This window comes from Podarcis gaigeae, assembly GCF_964106915.1.
Source record: "Podarcis gaigeae genome assembly, chromosome: 6".
NCBI classification, from domain to species: domain Eukaryota; kingdom Metazoa; phylum Chordata; class Lepidosauria; order Squamata; family Lacertidae; genus Podarcis; species Podarcis gaigeae.
The window spans coordinates 32,550,806-32,572,008 of NC_139682.1; the positions used below are offsets into that span (position 1 = coordinate 32,550,806).

The 21,203-nt window shown below is 45.5% G+C and overlaps 1 protein-coding gene across 4 annotated transcripts; it reads left to right on the plus strand.

Annotated features, from left to right (window-relative positions):
- Positions 1–3,047: 3,047 nt before the first annotated feature.
- PTPN7 (protein tyrosine phosphatase non-receptor type 7) lies at positions 3,048–20,609 on the plus strand. Of its 4 annotated transcripts, none has more exons than XM_083746652.1 (10): positions 3,048–3,189; positions 3,909–4,137; positions 6,734–6,917; positions 8,054–8,138; positions 9,850–9,926; positions 10,016–10,153; positions 11,779–11,889; positions 17,632–17,789; positions 18,311–18,419; positions 20,221–20,609. In XM_083746652.1, exons 2-9 carry the CDS (start codon positions 4,019–4,021, stop codon positions 18,369–18,371), a joined length of 933 nt encoding a protein of 310 aa, XP_083602778.1. In that variant the 5' UTR covers positions 3,048–3,189; positions 3,909–4,018; the 3' UTR covers positions 18,372–18,419; positions 20,221–20,609. The 4 variants fall into 4 exon arrangements, with proteins under 4 accessions (XP_083602778.1, XP_083602775.1, XP_083602777.1 ...); XM_083746649.1 differs by having other exon boundaries at positions 3,049–3,189; positions 18,306–18,419; XM_083746650.1 differs by lacking the exon at positions 3,048–3,189 and adding an exon at positions 3,203–3,224 and having other exon boundaries at positions 18,306–18,419.
- The last annotated feature ends 594 nt before the right edge of the window (positions 20,610–21,203 follow it).

Here is a 21,203-nt window from a genome sequence, read left to right on the forward strand (position 1 = left end):
TTGTCCGGGGACAGTAGGTAACCTTACTCTAGGTGCCTTCTCGGTAAGCTGTAGTGATGCCAGTGTCAGGACTTAGGAGTGTTGCTCTGCCCCACCACGCCACCCTTGCTGTGGTGGGTTGGTGGGAGCCACTCTGAAGCCACAGTATAAAATGGAAGAGTTCGAAACCTTTCTTCCTTTGCTGTTGTGGTGGGTGAGTTTGGGCTGGAGGCCTTGAAAGCTGCATGTCTAATCTCAAGCTCTTCCTTCCCTGTTCTGGGTTATCCCTGCCACTTTCAATCTGTGGGTAGATCTGTGCCATAAATGTAAAGCACATTCAATGCATATGACTTTTCCAAAAGAATCCAGAACTGTAGTTTGCTCAGGGTGCTGGGAATGGTAGCATTAGGTCCAAACTCTGGTTTGTTTCACTCCAGACAAACTGGGAGCTGTAACCAAGATTTGTTCTTGGCTCATTGCTCTTGGTTTCTTTGGGGGAAACAAACTGCACACCTGGGTGCACACTTGACAGACCCTTTTCTGCTTACAGACTCTATTCTGCTTTTCCTATACCTTCTGAAACAGAATAACCAACATTAATATTGGATGTGAAGATAACGTTCTTTGTAGCATCATCCAGCAGATATGAATTTGGGTTTCTTCCTCAATACCCTAATAGTAACTCTGATTACTTTTCTGCCATGTTCGTCAGCTGAACATATTTTGTCCACACTGCTGCCCACATCCTTTCCATTTTCTTGCCTGCAGCTTGTTCAGAACTCAGCAATTTTCTGGCTACAATGGAAAGAGTCCTCCTCATTTTGGTTATCTGTATGAGATCTCAACTGCAGTGTGTTTCAACTGACATTGTATTGCCCAATCATGTTGCTGTGTAATGCTGTGCAAACTTCCATTGTCTTCACCAGCTTAAATACTTCTGTTTCAATGCACAGTTTTTGTCTGTTTATTATTGCTACGCCCACCCTTTCCTAATTATTTAAGTTCTTAAATAAAGCTTTATTGCCCAATGTATCAACAGCATTCAAGAAGAATTCCCAACTCAAGCTGTGTACACATGGCTGGCTTAAAACACAGCCAGGTCAAAAAAATTCTCAATACATATCAAAAGTGTTTCCCCCCAAACTACATCAAAATGTAGTATTCCATGAAAAACAGCAGGATTGATGTTGTGGCTAACATTGTATGTACTCAGTGGTGGGAGTGCACTGCATGCAGAGTATATAGGAGTGGGTACACATACTTACCTGAGAATAAGTACTACAGACCTCAGTGGAATAAGTAAACATGCATAGGATTGGGCAGTTAGTCATAGGTATCTCAGGCCAACAATGTATCTAACATGCAGAGAGATGGATTGATCTACTCCTTTCTGGCTTTTTGGTTTGTTTGTTTTTACTGTACTCAGGATGAATAAATTTGCCAGGATTCCATTAGTGTGGTAGAAGGTCAAAGAGGGCATTGAGACCAGTAAGCAAGAAATCGCAAAAGGAGCAGAATCCTCCACAAAATCATTGTGGGTTGGTGATACCAAGCCCCAAGAATAATATGGAGGACATGCTATCGTCCCCCAGATCAAAACATTCAAGGAGATTTTGAAATGAAGGATGAGAGCAAAGAAGCTCTCTTCGTTGCAGTAATGGGTTCTTCACAAAGATTGGTCCAGTCACAACAAAGACATGAAATTTCCAGATATTCTAAATGACCGTGCCCTGGAACAATTGGTCATGGAAGCAACCAGAGGAGTGGCGAACCAGGACTTAATATTATGAGTGGTGCCCAAGACCTGGTGCAATCTGTAAATGTTGTTGACACAATTGGGAACAATGAGTCTAGCGCTATTGAATTAAATCTGTATGTGAATGTCTAATTGCCAAGGAAATCCAGCAGGGTCAAAATTGACTTCAAAAAAGAAAACCTCCTCAAAATGAGGGGATTGGTAAAAAGGAAGGAGTAGCCTGAATAGGATCCTGGACTAGGTGATTTATTTCAACAAGAATCTTTTTATTTTGCTTCAGTGTCCTATTGTGTTCAAGAACCCTGCTGTAGCAGATTAAGGATGCTTCCAGGTAGGGGTTTAATATTACAGATTATTCAGATCTGTTTTTTCTGTGTGCAAAACAGACATGCAAGTGCCCACACATTTTTCACAGGCATTTCAGTATTTCCTGTCCATATCAGTGGATGACTGATGGAGTGTGTCTGATGGACCCTCACCTCAATCACAACTTTTCTGCCCTCCACTACCTTTCCTGTTCTAGGTCTGCACACAAATATTTATGTACTTCTGCACATGCTAATAAGGGCATATGCTAATAGTAATCAGGAGCTCGGTCTAACATTCCTTTTGATCCCTCAGATTTGCACAAAATCAAAAATTGCACGAGCTAATTTACAATTGCTTGACTGTGTGCATTTGAACACTTCTTGGGTAGGGACATTAAACAAACAAACAAACAAACAACCCAAGGTGTGTGCACAGCTACCTGCACACATGCCCTGTCAGTACCTAACTGACATAGCTGAATTGACCAATTAGAAGACAAAGGCCATGCCTACTGGGATGCACAGGAAAGACCAAAGTTGCTTCTCCATATTGAAATATGTCTGGGTATGGATTACTCTTGTCTAATTTGATTGGGGTGGTGGTGGAGTGGATGAACAGCTAAATAATGCTCAAACGTGGGCAAGCCCTTTACAAATTGCTCCTCTGAAATGGATTGCTAAAATCTAGATTTGTCATCAGTGTGGCACAATCGGTGGAACTGTTGCTTTGCTAGCTTTTGCCTATCGCTGGACTGTGGCCTTCAGAAGATTGCCCCATCTGAGGGCCAAATTCCCACCCTTGATTCAAGGAGACATTCTGCATCTGTGTTATCTGCAACCAGAGATCTGCTGTTTTCTGTTGGGTAGCTAAAATATAGCAATCCTTGGGGCCGAATGCTCAGAAAGGATCTGAGTCTCTGCACTGCCTTGTGAGAGCTCCCCGGGGGGTTGTGCAGCGGATGGAGCTGTGAAGTTTGTGGCCGGCACATGTGTGTGGGTGGCTGCAAGGGTGGAGCAAGAGGGGGAAGTGCCAGAGCAACCACCAGCATAGTGATAAGGAATTTCCTGCGCTCGCTTTTTATTTATTTATTTCACCGGGTGGCTGGTTATAAACAGCAGGAGAGATGGGTTTGCCAACAGCAGTGGGTGAGTGACTATCCAACTGGGAGTGTCGGAACAGGGTGGGCATGGGAGAAAACCTCTGTGTCTGCTAAGTGTGTGTTGTGAAGACGGAGGGGAGAGGAAATAAAGCCCAGACGCTGGGTCTGAACAGGAGTGCCATGCGCAAGAATGCCCATTTGATTTAAGGGGCCTGTGACTTCCCAATTGGCTTATGTGAACTTGGTTGCCCATAGCTCTGCTGTTTGTGCCTTTCTCTTTCCTAAGCTGGACTACCATAGGAAAAACTCCTCTGGCTCTGCAGGAATGGGTTCACTGTCCACAGGTTCTAATTTGGTGAATGTGCATGTGTGTTGATGTAAGCAGTAGTCCTGTTCCAGACCTTACAGACAGAGATTCCTTCTAGACTGGGACATGCCACCTGCAGGAAGTGGCATGTTCCAAAGACAGCCATGTTCTACATGAGGGTTTTCCAAACTTGGGTCTCTGGCTATTTTTCGGACTACAGTTCCCATCATTTCTGACCACTGGTCCTGCTAGCTAAGGATGATGGGAGTTGTAGTCCAAAAAATAGCTGGAGACCCAAGTTTGGGAAACCCTGGTCTAGACATTCTCTGAGTGAAGCTCTGTTAGGTGTACATGGGGCTTTTTGTTGCAGCCTCTTCCTTCCTAACAGGGGCGTGAGTGACATACAGGAAGTTGACGGAGCTCTCTTCAATGAACCGCTTGCTTTTTGTGGTTTCTAGGTGTTCCTCCAACCCCATGGGCTGGCTGACCCGCATGGCACCTGGTCTCAGGGTTCCTCGGGTGGCTGGCCTCTCATACCTCAGTCCAGAAAATCCTTTGCTGGCACAGCATGGTCCTCTCCTGTTCAGCATGCCCTAAAGTCGATAGTTTCAGCCTGCTACGTGAGCAAAAGAGGGCAGGAATGGAGAAGTGTCAGGAAGTCAAGAAACATGTGCGTCTGCAGGATAGGTGAGTTGAGAGTGCTCTGTGTTTTGCAGATACCAGGGGCTGAGAGTTTATGTACAAGTCGTTGTTCTAGAACATGAGTAGGCAAACTAAGGCCTGGGGGCTGGATCCGGCCCAATCGCCTTCTAAATCTGGCCTGTGGACGGTCCGGGAATCAGCGTGTTTTTACATGAGTAGAATGTGTGCTTTTATTCAAAATGTATCTCTGGGTTGAGGGGCCTGCTTGGTGTTTTTACATGAGTAGAAGTATGCTTTTATTTAAAATGCATCTCTGGGTTATTTGTGGGGCATAGGAATTCATTCATATTTCCCCCCAAAAATATAGTCCGGCCCCCCACAAGGTCTGAGGGACAGTGGACCGGCCCCTTGCTGAAAAGGTTTGCTGACCCCTGTTCTAGAAAGCCACTTAACAGATGAAAAGGGGTGCTTTGGGAGAAAAGGGGACTCACAGCATCCTAGTGAGGAGCAAGATACTTCCATGGACAGCTTTATATGAACCAGTCCGCTTCGAGCGGCATGCAGCTGTACTCAGGACCGGTGCTGAGTCCAGTGCCTGGAACTTTTAGAAATTAGACTCTGACTATGCTAGTATTATAATTATTGTTTATTATAGTTATTTGCCACTTTTTACAAGATGGTGTCTCAAAGTGACTTGCAATGGAAGAACAGGACTACCAAGACATATTAAAGCCTATTTTAAGACTGCAAGGAAAACCCCAAAAGGCTCATCCATAAATATATATAAGGGCCTATCCATTTGTCCTGTGATTTCAAGTCTTGGGTCTCAGAGGGTAGCTTTCCCCCCGCCCCCTAGGAAAACCTGTTGTTTATTGCTGAATCAGAACAAAGGTCAATCCGCACAAAAACCTGATTGATGTTTGTTCCAGTTCAGTGGGTTTTCCTGGGGGAAGCGGAAGGACGGGTGGGGTGAAGGGACATCTCTCGGACCTATGACTTGAAACAAATGCCCTAAATTAGTGGCTGCACCTCTACTCATTTTACTCAGCAAACATGTCAACCTACCACTCTTCCCACTAACCCACCCTTTTCCAAACCCACACGCCTCCCGACCCCTCACATGACACTGCATCCTGCCCCCCGGACCTTTCGCTTTCCACCTCATGCCGCTGCTGCAGCCAAGTTGAATGAAGGGATGGCCCGGCCAGATGAGCACTACAGGAAAGAGGCCAGAAGCGGTGGCTGGTCTGGGGATCTGCCACTGCCCCTCCTAGCCAGGCTGGCTCTTTATCATAAGTGGTGGCATTGGCAGAAGCAGATTACCAGACTGGCAGACCCTGGCTTCTGACCACCTTCCTCCTTCTTGCATTGGGCTATTTTTGCACCCTAATTGGCAGTGGCACAAAGCAGCAGATCCCCAAGGTGGCCATTAGTGGCACCAGTCAGTCTGGGGGTCTAGATCCAGGAACAGAGGCCCCAGGGCAGGTAGGCGGAGGAGCCAGTGGAGCTGCTGGGGGGCTGCTAAAGCTTGTTCCAGCTGACCCTTTGCAGCTTGCCTAGACCACCCATTCACTGCCTCTTATTACACTGTATTTCACAGCACCACCTGTCTGTGGACAAGTGAACTGCAGGATGATGACATTCTTACATTTTTATTATATAGTAAAGAAAGCAATTCTAACCCACCTCATTGAACACCAAAAGAGGCCACAAACATACATGATTTCCATCAAATTAAGGGCTGAAGGCCTGGGTAAATAAAAATGTTTTTTCCTGATGCCTAAATACAGAATGATCACGTCAGGTGTGTTTCCTTTAGGAGAGCATTTTATAAGCAGGGAGCCACTGCAGAAAAGGCCTTTTTTTGTCTTGCCACTCTCTAGACCTCCCTTAGAGGGAAGACACAGAGAAGGGCAACATCGGTATGGGTGTTTTAAAATTCCTTTCACACAATCATTTGCAGAATTCCTCTTGCCCTGTTTGTGCTTAGTCTGGAACATTTCTGTTCTGGAAGAAGGAATGGACTCCCATAATCATTAGAACCAATTTGAGGATTATTTTAAATATATGATTGCAATATCAGCCTGAAACTGGGCCAACATAGGAACTCTGTGGCTTGCTAATGTGTGACACTCATGAGCTGGGATCCCAATAATTGTGTAGTGACAATATTGCTTTGGTACTGTATGCTACATATTCAGCTTATAATAGTTAAATCCTCAATCTCTGGCTTCCATTCTAGTTTCTCTCTTTCTGGAGTGGCTGTGTGATGCTGCAGCTAGAGTCTAGGGTATTTATTATTTAGATTTGTTGTCCTCCCTTGGGCATAAGGTCCTTGGGTAGGTTACAAAAATGTAATAATATAACATTAGAATTTAAAACAATTTATAATCAGAAGATGGAGAAGGAAGCATTGTCAATATACACTTGGAAATTTACTTGCATTGTTCTATAAGATTTATGCAGGGTTAAAATTGCCTTTGATCCCAGTTACTATTGTGCATCTTTTCACTAGCTTGCAGCAGCACATTTTACCCCTTTCACACAACTCTTCCACCCAATAAAGATATTATTATTATTATTCTATAGATGGCTATCTCTAGGCTTATGATTTGCACATTCGGGTTTCTCTCCCTTTCAGAAGGGGCTCCAATGTGTCGCTGGTGCTGGACATGAGTTCCCTGAGCAACACAGAACCCCTTTCATCCATCTCCACCCCAAGGGATGTCACAGTGAAGCTCCTGAACACCACCAGCCATGTTCTTACTCAGAGGATGCTCCAGCAGCAGAACTGGAGCCTAGAGGAGCTTCAAGAGGAGTTTGCGGTGAGACACTCAGAACTTCCTCATCCTGATTTCATTCCAAGCTAAGCTCCTCCAATTGCACAGCATCCTGCAATCTAGAGTACTGCATATTGTAGAACTGGGAGAGAGTCAGAGGAGAGCAACCAGAATGCTCAAGTGAAGGTTCCAGAATTGGGGTGTTTATTTTTAGTTTAGAGGAAAGGCGTGAGAGGCAACCTGATAAAATTGCATAAAAATATGCATGGTTTGGTTTGCTGAAAGTTGATAAAGTATTTATTTTTTCTCCCTCTCGCCCTCTCTTAGTTATAGTACTAGATCATGAGGATCTCACTCTCTTAACGCTAGATCTCATGGGCATCCAATGAAGCTGAATGTTGTAAGATTCAAGACAGACAAAATAAACTACTTCTTCACATAGCACATTGTTAAATGATAGAGTGAGCAATGGTGACCACCACCTTTGATGGCTTTAAAAGATTAAACAAATTCACAATGAATAAGGCTCTCAATGGCAACTAGCCATGATTCCTATGTTCTACCCAATGTGGGAGGCAGTATGCCTCTGAATGCCAGTTGATGGTAATCACAGCTGGGGAGAGTGCTCAGGTCCTGATGCTGGGCTTCTCCTAGGTGGTGGGAACAGGATGCTGGACTAGATGGGTCACTGGTCTGATCCAGCTCCTTCTTCTTATGTGTTCCCATTAGAAAACTGCTCTACTGCAAGAAAGGGGAACCTGTGTTTCTGTAGATGCTGGTAGACTCCCAACTCCCATGTCCCCCACCCAGTATGGCCAATGGTGATGGATGATGAGAGCTGTAGTCCAAGAACATCTCCAAGAACTATTTTCATGCATTGGCAATAAGCATTTTGTGCTTAGCATCTTAACAGAGCAGGAAGTCCCTCCCTCTTTTCCTGGGTTTTATAAGATGAATAATAACACCACTACCCTTTATAAAGAACTGGGCTTCTTTAGGCAGGTTAGAGATCTCCATAACAGTCCCTTTCGGTTGACAGCAGGTTAAGAGGGGAACAATTCAGAGTATGTGTTGGGAAGCAAAAACATATATGCATTTATACTCCCTCTTTCCAACACTTTGGGTGCTTTATGTTTCAGAGAGGGGAATATTTCAGCAATTCCTTCTTTCCTCCTTTACAGAAAATCCCCTCCAACTTTGCCAGTGCAGAAGAGCTGGACATCCCCAGACGAGCAGCAAAAGACAGATATAAATCCATCCTACCAAGTATGTTTGCCTCTTGTGAACAAGGAAAGTGGAAAGATGGCAAAGGAAGGCAGACCAATGGACCCATCTATTCTCATTTGTATTCTTTGACCAGTGTCAGGTCACATTCGCACCATATAGCTAAAGCACATTTAAAGCGCATTGTGTGTCCCCGCCACCGGCCCAAAAATCCTGAGAACTGCCTGAAACTGTAGTTTTGTGAGGGATAGAGTACGGTTCCCAGGATCCTTTGAGGGAACACAATGCACTTTAAATGTACAGTGGGGGTGTGACCTTGCATTCTTGCTGTAGACTTTGAAACACTAGCATGGCCCTATTTTTAGTTCCATCACTAGACAAGGCCCTTGAGGCCTATGTGTAGCTCTCCCCTCTTACATGCACACTGAGAGCTGGCATGACTCTAGGTCAGTTGTGACTGTATCAGTGAGTATAAAAGAGGCACACATAGCTCTGTTGTGCACCTACAGAGCAAATGGTTGGATTTTGTTTTTCATGATCAGGCTCCTTAGCCTCTGAAAATAACAGCTCAGTCACAGCTGCAGCCCTCCTGGCTGTTCCTCCAGAGAGCTCTGTTCATTCCTCTTTGCTGGATGATGGAGCTGTGTGCCACATGGCGTGTCCTATGTCCTTGCTTGCTGCACCACTCCAGCCCTGCCCAGATAAGCTGTGGGGATACTTGTGTTGGGAAGGTAGCTCCCCACTACCACGTGGGAATGCAGTCCTCAACAGAACAGAAATGAAAAGCTTCCCTGCCTCTTCTGTAAAAGTTCCACCCTTTGGCTTTAGCAGACATAATTTCAATCCCTGCTGAGATGTGCAGGATGCCTTACATAATCATAACAATACCTTGTGGCTTGTGATGAGTCGGAGTGGAAAAGTTTCTAAAGGCCAGAGACATAGGGGAACCTCTTGTAGATGCCACCTTGTTTGCGTAAGATGGTGACGGGTGTTTGAGTGGAAAACAACTCAAGGCCATTTCATATCCCAGATAGACTTGCCATTGTGGTGGGATGAAAACTCCACCTGTGTGAGCAGAAATAAAATGACTGCTCTGTGTTCCAGCTGCTGTAGTGACATACATCACTTCTGACATGATTGTTGAAAAGGCAAATTCATTGTAAATAATGAGTCTGAGCAAGGACAGAAGAACAATGAGGTAGCAACGACTGAGTCAAATGTGCAGGAAGGTGGGGGGAGCATCTCTCTGAAGGAGGATCTGGCCAGCTTTCTGACTTCTTGTGACAAGGGTGGGAATCCATAAGCTCGAGAGCCAATATGGTGTAGTGGTTAAGAATGGTGGACTCATAATCTGGTGAACCGGGTTCGCATCCCCACTCCTCCACATGCAGCTGCTGGGTGACCTTGGACTAGTCACACGTCTGTGAAGTCTTTCAGCTTCACTCACCTCACAGAGTGTTTGTTGTGAGGCAGGAAGGTAAAAGGAGATTGTTAGCCACTTTGAGACTCCTTAGGGTAGTGATAAAGCGGGATATCAAATCCAAACTTCTCCTTCTCCTTCTCTTGGACTATGGCTCCCATCATCCCTGACTGTTGGCTATGCAGACTGGGGCTGATGGGAGTTGAAATCCAACAACATTTGGAGGCCAACAGGTTTTCCACCCACGGGTTAGGATATTATAATTAGATGATGCTGTGTGCACGGTCTTTGTGTTCGGGCACCAAGTCCGCTGTAACCAAACTGTCCCTTTAGATCCCCAGAGTCGTGTGTGCCTCAAGAGAGCGCTGAGCCAAGAAGACGAGAGCTACATTAATGCAAACTACATCCGGGTGAGCCAGAGGGTCATTGAGGTGTGAGAAATCTGAAGATGACTGTTGGGATCTGTCTTACTTGTTGATATTTCTGTCTCACCTTCTAGGGTTATGCTGGGCAGGAGAAGGCCTATATTGCCACCCAGGGGCCCATGCTTAATACAGTCAATGACTTCTGGACAATGGTGTGGCAGGAAGGAGCTCCTCTCATCGTTATGCTCACCAAACTCAAGGAAGCAAAAGAGGTATGATTGGTGTGGGCCTTGAGCAGCGCCGGCCCTACCATTAGGCAGAGTGAGATAGCTGCCTCATGTGGCAGATGCTGGGTGTGTGTGTGTGTGAGGAGCAAACAGAGTGTGTCCTGAATCCACTAAGCTAGTCTGCTGCCCTCAAGTGCAGTGGAGAATGCTACTCCATTGCCAATACCGAAGTACGATTCATTGGTGAATGCATTGGTGATTCAAGTGCCAGTCTGGTTGGCTTTTATATATGTAATGGAGAGAACACCATTGTGTCCTTTACCCAGTGCTTTTTCTTTCCTGGGTACCCAGAAAAGGGTACCCAGTACTAGCAACTTAAAATAAAATTTAAAAAGTTAAAAGTGTTGCACTTACTATAACAACTTCATGGTGAGTACCAGCAACTTTTTTTATTTCTTTTCTTTTTTAAAAAGCACTGTCTTTATCTCAGGCAGCAAAATGTATTGGGCCTGTAGACTTCTCTCCATCTGCTGTGAGTGAGCATAAACAAATTCCCCGGAGGTGAGGGGACTTTCCAGACACTAACAGAAAAACAGTGAGCAAGCTTAAATTTGTAAACATCTCATCAAACAGAGATGGACAATAGATACCTTTATTCATGCTGAGAGCGCATCCTTTAGCATTAGTGGTAAAAAAAAAAACCACAGCATTGGTAAGTGCTTCCCACTTTCAGGAGCAGAATTTGGTTTTCGCTGAGGAAAGAACAACAGAACCTCCTAGAGATGATTACCAAACCATCAGTTTAACAAAGAATGCTCACCCAAGCTTCTATAACTGTGTATTTTGGGTCATAAATGCAGGGGGAAATTGGGCAACCAGAATGCTGACATTTCCAACCATGGACCAACTCTCTGCTTCAGGGGGAAGGGGATTAATTTGGCCCCCAGTGACACTCACTCTTCTAAAATGCATCCCAAGACTTCAGTGCAGCATAGCAGGACCTTGCTGATGAGTTGTTTACACCCCATTCCTTAAAAGATCATAGCTGTGTAATATTATGCATGCTCATTCAAGGAGAGGGGAAGTGTTTACTCAGAAGTAAGAACCACAGTACTGTATTCAGTGCATCTTTTGCTTCCCTGTAAGTGTGTATAGGATTGCAGCAGTGCTATTTTTGTAGGGAAAGAGGTGCCGGAACTCACTTGTTCTCTTATAATGGCTATGGCGCCCACCTCCCAGAACTGAGTTCTAGCAAGTTTCGGCTTAAAAAAAAAGGTCAGGATTGCAGCATTATTATATCTGGAGGCTCCGTTGGCTGGCACAAATATCTTCAGTACAGTGGGGAGGCAGTGTAAATGGCTAAGCTACCTCATCTAAACACTGATATCCTTCTTGGTTGATTTTCTCCCATAAGGCAGCTTCTGGAGCAGCCTATAAAGAATGTCGGGGCTTTCTGAGTACCTGTTTGGTCTGTAGGCCCCTTGCCGCTGTACACAACTCTTTGATCCTGGTATACTGTGGTCTGGATTGCGTAGGTGGCTCTGGTGTGACTGGAGCTGGTGGTTGAATGGTTCTGCTTTTTTATATGATGCTAATATTCTGAGTCACTTGCTTATGTTGACTTACGTTGCCACTTCTCCTCATGGGGATCCTCGTCCTTCTGGTTTCAGAAATGTGTCTGTTACTGGCCTGAAACGGAGGCAACTTATGGGCCCTTCATCATCCGCATGCAAGGCATTTGTGAATGTGAAGAATACACCATCCGTGACTTTGGCCTACAGGTAGGCCAGTAGGGCTTGGGACACAAGCTGGGACAATGGTGCTTCCTGGCAAAGGTTTACTGGGCAATCATTGCTGCTCATGTGAAGTGAGAAGTTTGGAGGGGTGGCCTGGGAGAGCGCCTTCTCTGTAGCAGCCCTTCAGTTGTGGAATTACCATACTTTTCCGTGTATAAGACAAAGTGTTTTATTTTAAAATTATCCTAAAAATTGGGGGTTGTCTTATACACGGATAGTGCATAGTGGGGACGTGGGATTGGTTTCTGCCATAAGCCGGAGATGGTCAGCAGCTACTGGGCATGTTAAAGGTAAATGGTAAAGGTACCCCTGACCGTTAGGTCCAGTCGCGGACAACTCTGGGGTTGCGGCTTTCATCTCGCTTTACTGGCCGAGGGAGTTGGCGTTTGTCCACAGACAGCTTCTGGGTCATGTGGCCAGCATGACTAAGCCGCTTCTGGTGAACCAGAGCAGCGCACGGAAACACCCTTTACCTTATTGCCGGAGCAATACTTATTTATCTACTTGCACTTGACGTGCTTTTGAACTGCTAGGTGGGCAGGAGCTGGGACCGAACAACGGGAGCTCACCTCGTCGTGGGGATTCGAACTGCTAACCTTCTGATCGGCAAGCCCTAGGCTCTGTGGTTAGACCAGTGTTTCCCAGCCTTGGGTCTCCAGCTGTTTTTGGACTACAACTCCCACCATCCCTAGCTGGCAAGACCAGTGGTGAGGGATGATGGGAACTGTAGTCCAAAAACAGCTGGAGACCCAAGGTTGGGAAACACTGGTTTAGACCACAGTGCCACCCACGTCCCTATTGGGCGTGTTATTTGTGGCAATTGTGTGGACGATTGGCAGCTTCTGCCAGAAGATTAGGTGGCTTTTGCGACATGTGCGAGTGGCAACGTAGGTCAGGCAGGTGAACAATTTTTTGCAGTCCCCCCCTAGAAAAAGCTCAACCACTATGGGCAATCCTCCCTCCAAAAAGCTCAGCAACTCTGGGGAATCTCCCCCCATTTTCTTAATTTGGAGTACCCAAAAACACAGGGGCATGTTATACACGGAAAAATACGGTAGCTCCCCACCGAGGTGCACCTAGCACCTTCATTATGTAGTGTCTGTTGCATGCTGAAGATAGACCTCTTTCCCCTGACCTTTGACATCTTGCAGGGAATGCACCCAGCAGCATTGAACCCTGCCCATGCTCATCAGCTGGTGTCAGCCCATAACACCAGCTAATTGACAAATAGGCATGGTTTGGGGGAGGGGAGTAGCCTCACAGGCCAAAGTGGACCGTCTGGCAGACCGTCTCGCAAATGGGCACTTTCCCACCTGAGTTAAGGTCCAGAATGGAATGTTAGTTTGCAAACAAGTCATTCAGAACTGATGTTTTGTGTACCCAAATAGCTCATAAACACACTCCTGTTCACCAACCACACCAGCAGGTGGAGTTTGACAGAAGGTAGCCTGGGTAGGGGGGGTGGAGGGTTTTTTGCCCCACCCTCAGTTACTCCTCCCTCCGTCCCTAGTTAGTTTACAATTAAACTGCAGTTTCCTTGTCCTTAAAAAAAGGTTTTCCCCAAAATTTTTGACAGAACAGAATTGCGCAACATCCATGATAATGAAAACATATTTAGTGCTCTGAGTGGGTGTGTGCATGTGCCAATCTTTCGGCAAGTTAATATGATGCCTCTCTCTCAGCCTTCTCCAGCTGATGGCGAAACTTCATTTCCAAAGCACCCTGAGACCCAAGAGTGTTGCTGGCGGAGGAGAAGGGAATCAAATCAGTCTCCTGTAGTTTTTCTCACTGTTTTTTCTTTATGCAAACTTCTCCAAGAATCTCCCGCAGCAGAAGGAAGCTTATTTGCGTTATTGGAGAGGTTTGGAAAAAGCAACAAGAGGTGCCAAGGGGTTTTTCCTGCTGCACAGATACATTTGCCTCTTCCTCGTGTGTTCCATCCACCCACCCATCCGCAGCGGGGCTTCCTTCTGTTATAGGAAAAAGCATAGAAGAAACAAGAGATTGATTTGATTCCCCTCTGTTGTCACAACAATAATAAATAATAATAATAATAACTTTTATTTATATCCCGCCCTCCCCAGCCGAAGCTGGGCTCAGGGCGGCTAACAACAATCAAAATAGTCCAACATTCTAAAAACATTCATTATAAAATTAATTAAAATCAAATTAAGATCAAATTAATGGCAACCATCAAGCAAAATTCTGTGCAGATTGCCAGAGGAGGGGGTCAGACTGCGCCCTGACCAAAGGCCTGGTGGAACAGCTCTGTCTTGCAGGCCCTGCGGAAAGATGTCAGGTCCCGCAGGGCCCTAGTCTCTTGTGACAGAGCGTTCCACCAGATTGGAGCCGCGGCCGAGAAAGCCCTGGCTCTAGTTGAGGCCAGCCTAACTTCTCTGTGGCCTGGGATCTTTAGGATGTTTTTATTTGCAGACCATAAATTTCTCTGTGGGGCGTACCAGGAGAGATGGTCCCGTAGGTATGAGGGTCCTAGGCCGTATAGGGCTTTAAAGGTTAAAACCAGCACCTTAAACCTGATCCTGTACTCCACTGGGAGCCAGTGCAGCTGGTATAGTACCGGATGAATATGATCTCGCAGCGAAGACCCCATAAGGAGTCTCGCCGCGGCATTCTGCACCCGCTGGAGTTTCTGGGTCAGTCTCAAGGGCAGCCCCACGTAGAGCGAGTTACAATGATCCAGCCTGGAGGTGACCGTCGCATGGATCACAGTGGCTAGGTCAGGGCGAGAGAGATAAGGAGCCAACTGCTTAGCTTGGCGGAGATGAAAAAATGCCGCCTTTGTTATAGCTGTAATCTGTGCCTCCATAGAGAGGGAGGTATCGAAGATTACACCCAAACTCTTAACGGACGATGCTGGCACTAATTGCACCCCCGCAAGAGATGGGAGTTGCCCCCTCAATCCCATATCGCTCCGTCCCAGCCAGAGGACCTCTGTCTTTGAAGGATTTAACTTCAACCGGCTCCCACGTAACCATCCAGCCACAGCTTCCAGACATCTGGTCAGTGTATCTGGGGCCGAGTCAGGATGGCCGTCCATCAACAGATAGAGTTGGGTGTCCTCGGCATACTGATGGCAACCCAGCCCAAAACTCTGGACAAGCTGGGCGAGGGGGCGCATAAAGATGTTAAAAAGCATTGGGGAGAGAATTGCACCCTGAGGCACTCCACACACCAAGGAGTGGCGCGATGACAATTCCCCCCCAAGCGCCACCCTCTGTCCCCGACCAGAGAGAAACGAGCGCAGCCATTGAAGGACTGTGCCCTGGATCCCCACGTCGGCAAGGTGGTGGTCCAGGAGTTCGTGATCGACCATGTCGAAGGCTGCTGACAGGTCTAGAAGAATCAGCAGCCCCGACCCGCCTCGATCCAGCTGCCTGCGGAGATCATCTGTTAGGGCAACCAGAGCCGTCTCGGTCCCATGACCAGCACGGAAGCCGGACTGGAATGGATCGAGAGCCGATGTTTCATCCAGAAACCTACCAAGCTGTTCAGCAACCGCTCTCTCAATCTTCCAGGAATGGAAGATTCGAAACCAGGCGGTAATTGGATAGATCTAAAGGATCTAATGATGTTTTCTTTAAGAGCGGACGCACCACTGCCTCCTTCAGTTCTCCTGGGAATATCCCAGTGCCAAGGGACAAATTGATGATATCACCCAGGGGGGCCCGCACCTCGTCTGGACACGCTCTAATCAGCCAAGACGGGCACGGGTCAAGAGGACAGGTGGTGGGCTTTACAGCTCGGAGGAGTCTGTCCACATCGGCTGGGGATATCCGGTCAAAGTGGTCCAACAACATGATCAAATGGGTACTTTAAGCTGGAGTGGATCTACACACAGGAAAAAATGCTATAAACAAGTCAGAAATTACATCATTGTAACAGAAAAAACCCCCTATGGAAAAACATGTATTAAAATTTCCTGCTCTCTGGCACCATCTCTGGTTGCATGTTTATAGCACATTCAAATTGTTTCTTTACTAATGTAGCTGAGTCCCTGGTTCACCCCAACACATCTGAAAGCAAATCTGTACTGCTTTAACAGTCATGGCTCCCCATAGAGAATCCTGGGAATTGTAGTTTTCCTCTCATGAAGATACAGTTCCCACCACCCTTAACAAACTGCAGCTCCCAGGAAGCGAGGAAAATTAAGGTGGCATAACAGTGTTTGAAATGTATGGTAGGAATGTGAGCAAAGTGAGGAGGGAGGGATTATCTTAATTTACAGAAAGATAGGCATGCTCCCAAACCTCATACAGGGCACTAAGCAGCTTCAAACATTTGTTTTTATTATTGCTCAAACCTGCTCATGTGAGAAACGAGTGGGAGTAGGAGTGTGGCAATAGAGGCCACTCATGGAAATGCCACCACACATGTGACAAACTGCCCTTCCTGCTCAAAAAATGTGCTAAAGGCCTCACACGCCAGCAGTTGCCACAGCTATATGCAGGCAATTTTACAAATAAAAATAAATAAAAAGTGTAGGCTGGCATTTTGAGGGTGAAAAACTTATGAGCGAGAGCAGCAGCATAATATAATAAACTGCAGTTTGGAAGCACCCTTTTGCACACACACCCTCCTCAATGATACTCCATTCCGTTTCGTTTCCCACCTGTTTTTCTAGAAACCCACAAGTCTGTCTGCAGTCTGTGGCTACTGAACAAATCCAGGCCTTACTGGACTGCTTTTGGGTCCCATCCCACCTTAGTGCTTCCCCCCCAAATATTTTTTGTACAGTGATACCTCGGGTTACATACGCTTCAGGTTACATATGCTTCAGGTTACACACTCCACTAATCCAGAAATAGTGCTTCAGGTTAAGAACTTTGCTTCAGGATAAGAACAGAAATCTGGCTGCGGCGGCAGCAGGAGGCCCCATTAGCTAAAGTGGTGCTTCAGGTTAAGAACAGTTTCAGGTAAAGAACGGACCTCCGGAACGAATTAAGTACTTAACCCGTGGTACCACTGTACTTCTGCTCTCCTGATACTTCCTCCTTGTGTGAGGACAGTGCTTTTGGACCCCTGGCTTTTGTTGCCCAAGATTTGGGGCTGCATAACATACACACTATACATTTGAAGCACATCTTTCCCGTGCACCCAGAAAAGAATCCAGGAAACTATAGTTTGTTAAGGGTGGTGGGAATTGTAACTCCATGGCAGGTAAACTACATTTCCCAGGATTTGAGGTCTGTGTGTGCTTTCTATGTGTAGTATGTATGCAGCCATATATTAGGACCCACCCTTATATTTGTTTTAAATTGTTATTAATATTGCATTTAAGATTGGTTTTAACTCTCCCTGGGACCTTGTGTGAAGGGTGGCATAAAATTTATCCGATAAATTGCAAACAGATAAGAACATTGGCAGGATTATTGTAATAACCTGCAGTATATATTTAAAGCAGATGAATAAATGAGGAAATTAAGTTAATTTGGATATACAGAAGATATTAATAATAAGTTTAAGGAACCACAGAAAGAGGGGGAAAGGAGTCAAGTTTTGAAATGTTAAAATGATTGTAAAATTCGTGAAATGTATAAAAGCATATTTTTTTTTAAAAAAGACATCAAAATAATAATAATAATAATAATAATAATAATAATAATAATAATAATAATAATAATAGCAGCAGCAGCAATGGCACTCACAATCTGAACATCAGAAATAGACGGAATAATTATATGCTTTCTGTTTCATAATGATTCTCAGCTCAACGATGAATGTCGCACGGTGAAGCATATTGTTTTCTCCTCCTGGCCAGACCAGAAGACCCCAGAATCAGCCAAGACCTTCTTGCACTTGGTTTTGGAGGTGGAGAAAATTCTACAGGCCACAGAGAGCAGAGGACCTGTTGTTGTGCACTGCAGGTGAGAAACTTTCCTCATAACCCTGCAGCAGTGTAAGGAGTTCAGCGGCCTTGGCCTGAACAAAGACCTCCCCAGACTGAAACCTCAGTACCTATGGACCTCCTGTTTTATTTACATTTATATACCACCTTTCCTCCAAGGAGCTCAAGGTGGTGTATATGGTCCTCCTCTCCCCATTTTATCCTCACAACAACCCTGTGAGGTAGGTTAGGCTGAGAGACAGTGACTGGCCCAAGGTCACCCAGTGAGCTTCATGGCCTCCCAAATCCTAGTCCAACGCTCTAACCACTATACCACACTTTTCTCCTGTCATGTATTTGCAGGTTCTGGTAAAACAAGTAAAATGTATGGTCCTCAGGCTACTTGATCTATGATTGTGAGAGACAGAAAGCATTCACATTCACTGCTTGTGTGTGAATGGGTCTGCCCCTTTCTCCTGACATCCAGAACCTTCCTCATCCCCCTCAAAGCCTCAGGGGCCACTGCAATCTGACATTATCTTGGTGTTTTGTTCAGTGCAGGAATTGGTCGGACTGGCTGTTTTATTGCAACGCAGATTGGATGCCAGCAACTGAAGAATAAAGGAGAGGTGGATATTTTGGGGATAGTCTGCCAGCTGCGCATAGACAGGTGTGTGCTGACAATCTTCTGAGCTTTCTCATTGTGTGTAAAATTCCTGTACAGGGCAGGAGGAAAAACCTAGCGCAATGCATTGTATGTGGTGATGCCCTGTAAAGCAGTTAGGAAACTGCCGTTGGTCTGAAAACAGTGCCACAAGCTTATTAACTGGGACTGAGCAGTTTGACCCTATTACACACGTGTGCTTTTTCCACCCCACTGGCTCAATCTAAAGTGAGAGTAGCAATCCAGTGGATCTGGAGGGCACCAGGTCGAAGGCCTCTTCAGATGGTAATGTGCATTGCTTCAAAATGTGGTAAATGTGCCCCAAAGTCCTACTCCTGAGGCGCTACTCCTGAGCATTCTGGGATACAGCATAAAAAGAAACTTTCTCTCTCTCTCTGCTTAGTTGAGCTGCCTTTTGATTAGCTGGGTGGTTTTCAAACTCTGTTCTAGCAAACTCTGGAGTTCCTTGAAAGCTTATAAAAGTTGCCTGTTGAGATCATCAGTATTTTGTTTCATATTATCCTGCCCCGACCAGCAGACTCTTAAGAGAGTTAATCATAAAATTTAATTACAATAATGATCTAAAACAGCATAGAAATGTAACAAAAACTTTCAAAAGCAGTAGGAAATCACACCAATAAAATACTGTTGGCAGTCATTGAGTGAAGCAAATGACTTTATAAACAATATTGTCTTCACCAACTTCCAGTAATGGAGGGCAATTTCCCCTGAAATACTTGCTCAGTGCTACTGATCTCTTTTACAACACGTGGGGGAATGTGTAGTCCTCCAGATGTTGTTAGAATTCAGTTCTCAACAGCCCCGGACAGCATGGCTATTGTTCAGGGATGATGGGAGTTGTAGTTCAGCAGCATCTGGAGGATCACAGGTTCCCTTCATTCATGGCCTACACAGCATGCTGACACCAGGGAGTTGTTGATGTGCTCTAGAGTGTATATCTCAGTCCATGCAGAGATGTGTGTGTGGAGTCCAGTAGGTCTGGCCTGGCCAGCCAGCACTCCAGGGAAACAGTGTGCCCTTGTACAATAGCCTTCAACCATTGTAGGCTTGGTACATACTGTTAGGTCAAATATACATCATTGGACCCACTTCTTCAATGTTTTACCATGCATGTATAAGGAGACTGCACAGTAGCAGATTTGACCAAAATGTAGCATGTGTGCTATTAGGAAAAATGACAAAGATCTAGATGGCAGTCTCTCTGCAACAGCACTCTTCAGCTCCACCATGAAGAACAGCATCTGCTTTGCTTGCAGAAGCTCCCAGATTCACTCCCCAGAATCTCCATTTGAGTTGGAAAAGACATGTCCAAGACCCTTGAGGGCTACTACCAGTGAGTGTAGACAATACAGTACTGAGTTAGATGGAGCAGTCTGAGTCAGTTTCCTGTTTCCTTCTTTAACCCACCCCTCAACAATTTTTCAATAGCAGCTGCTAGTGTTAAGTTTTTCCCCTAGCATTCCTCCATGGTCTTACTGTGGATGCTTCCTTGCTTCACTGTGTCCCTCCCTCCCTCCTTCCCCTAGCCTGGGCCACTGTCCCTGGACAACACTTGCAGTGAGGCCCCTAGGAGCATTGTTTTTACCACCACCACTCCTTTTGTTACCTTTAGTACATACAGAAGATGCACCAGAAGGCCTGCTTCACTTTCTTGAACAATAGGCAACTTCACCTGAATTGTTTGCAAGCCGTGTTCGGCTCTCCCAAGATGCTAGTTGTTTCACAGAATTGAATCATTGTAGCTCCCAGTGAGTGCACAACTCAATAGTTTTTCTTTGTATTGCAGGGGTGGAATGATACAAACCAGTGAACAATACCAGTTCCTCCATCACACACTAGCCATGTATGCGTCACAGCTTCCTAAGATCATAGACTGCTAGTGTCATTTTCTTGTGTTGGCATGTGGAATTGGCTCATCTCCTCCTTGACACGTGGTTTGACGGAGCCTTTTTCTGACTCTCCAGTCAGTAGCAACATAGAGAAAACTACTTGTCTTTCAACAGCCTGGAGTGTAATCTCTGCCCAAGAAGAAATACCTGGTTGCCTGCTGCATACCATAGGAATGTCTTCTATCACAAAGCAGACTTCAAATTCTAATGTTGTGTTTCTTGTGCTTGTTTTGAACTCCCTGAATGATGTGTGCAAACTTAAACCAGATTTCAGGTTCCTTGAAAATAGTTTGTTCTGTTTATTGTTTACTATTCAGGATACATGACTGTTGGTATCAGATGTGGTCACTAATTTAGTTTCTTCTCCTCATTCCTGTTACACTTTTTTGGAGAATGCACTCCTTCCCACCCCACCCCCTGGCCTTGCATCCAAAATGTCATCAGGAAGAGGAACTTCATTAATTGCGAAACAATAATTTTTTCCCCACTCATTCTACCGATGTTCTCCAGTCTCTTGAAACTCAGTTTGATATTTGTATTTCTCTGGCCAACAGCTGCAGCCTCCATGTGTTTTTTTAGGCATGTTTATTTCCTCTCTGCATTTCCTCCTTGGAATCTAGAAATAATTTCCTTTGAACTGCTTTTATTATGCTGATCATGCATAAAGAAGCAAATGTTTCAATACTGAAACTCGTCAGAGAAATCCATTACCTATCCATTTATATGGGAACGCATGGATGCTATGTTAAATCACTCAGTGGGATTGTATGAGTTCAGGACTTAAATGGAAATAAGCACTCTGTAGATTTGGTAAATATACAAGCACTGGGGTCAAATGTGCCCCCACAGTCCATCCACAAAAGGCCAAAAGTTCCTCCTT

Bases quoted from the DNA above. Each gene is read 5' to 3' on its own strand.
- PTPN7 (XM_083746649.1), top strand. From the start codon at position 4,019: ATGGTCCTCTCCTGTTCAGCATGCCCTAAAGTCGATAGTTTCAGCCTG. The intron at 6,918-8,053 runs GTGAGACACTCA...CCTCCTTTACAG, and splicing joins AGCTTCAAGAGGAGTTTGCG to AAAATCCCCTCCAACTTTGC. The intron at 9,927-10,015 runs GTGAGCCAGAGG...CTCACCTTCTAG, and splicing joins TTAATGCAAACTACATCCGG to GGTTATGCTGGGCAGGAGAA.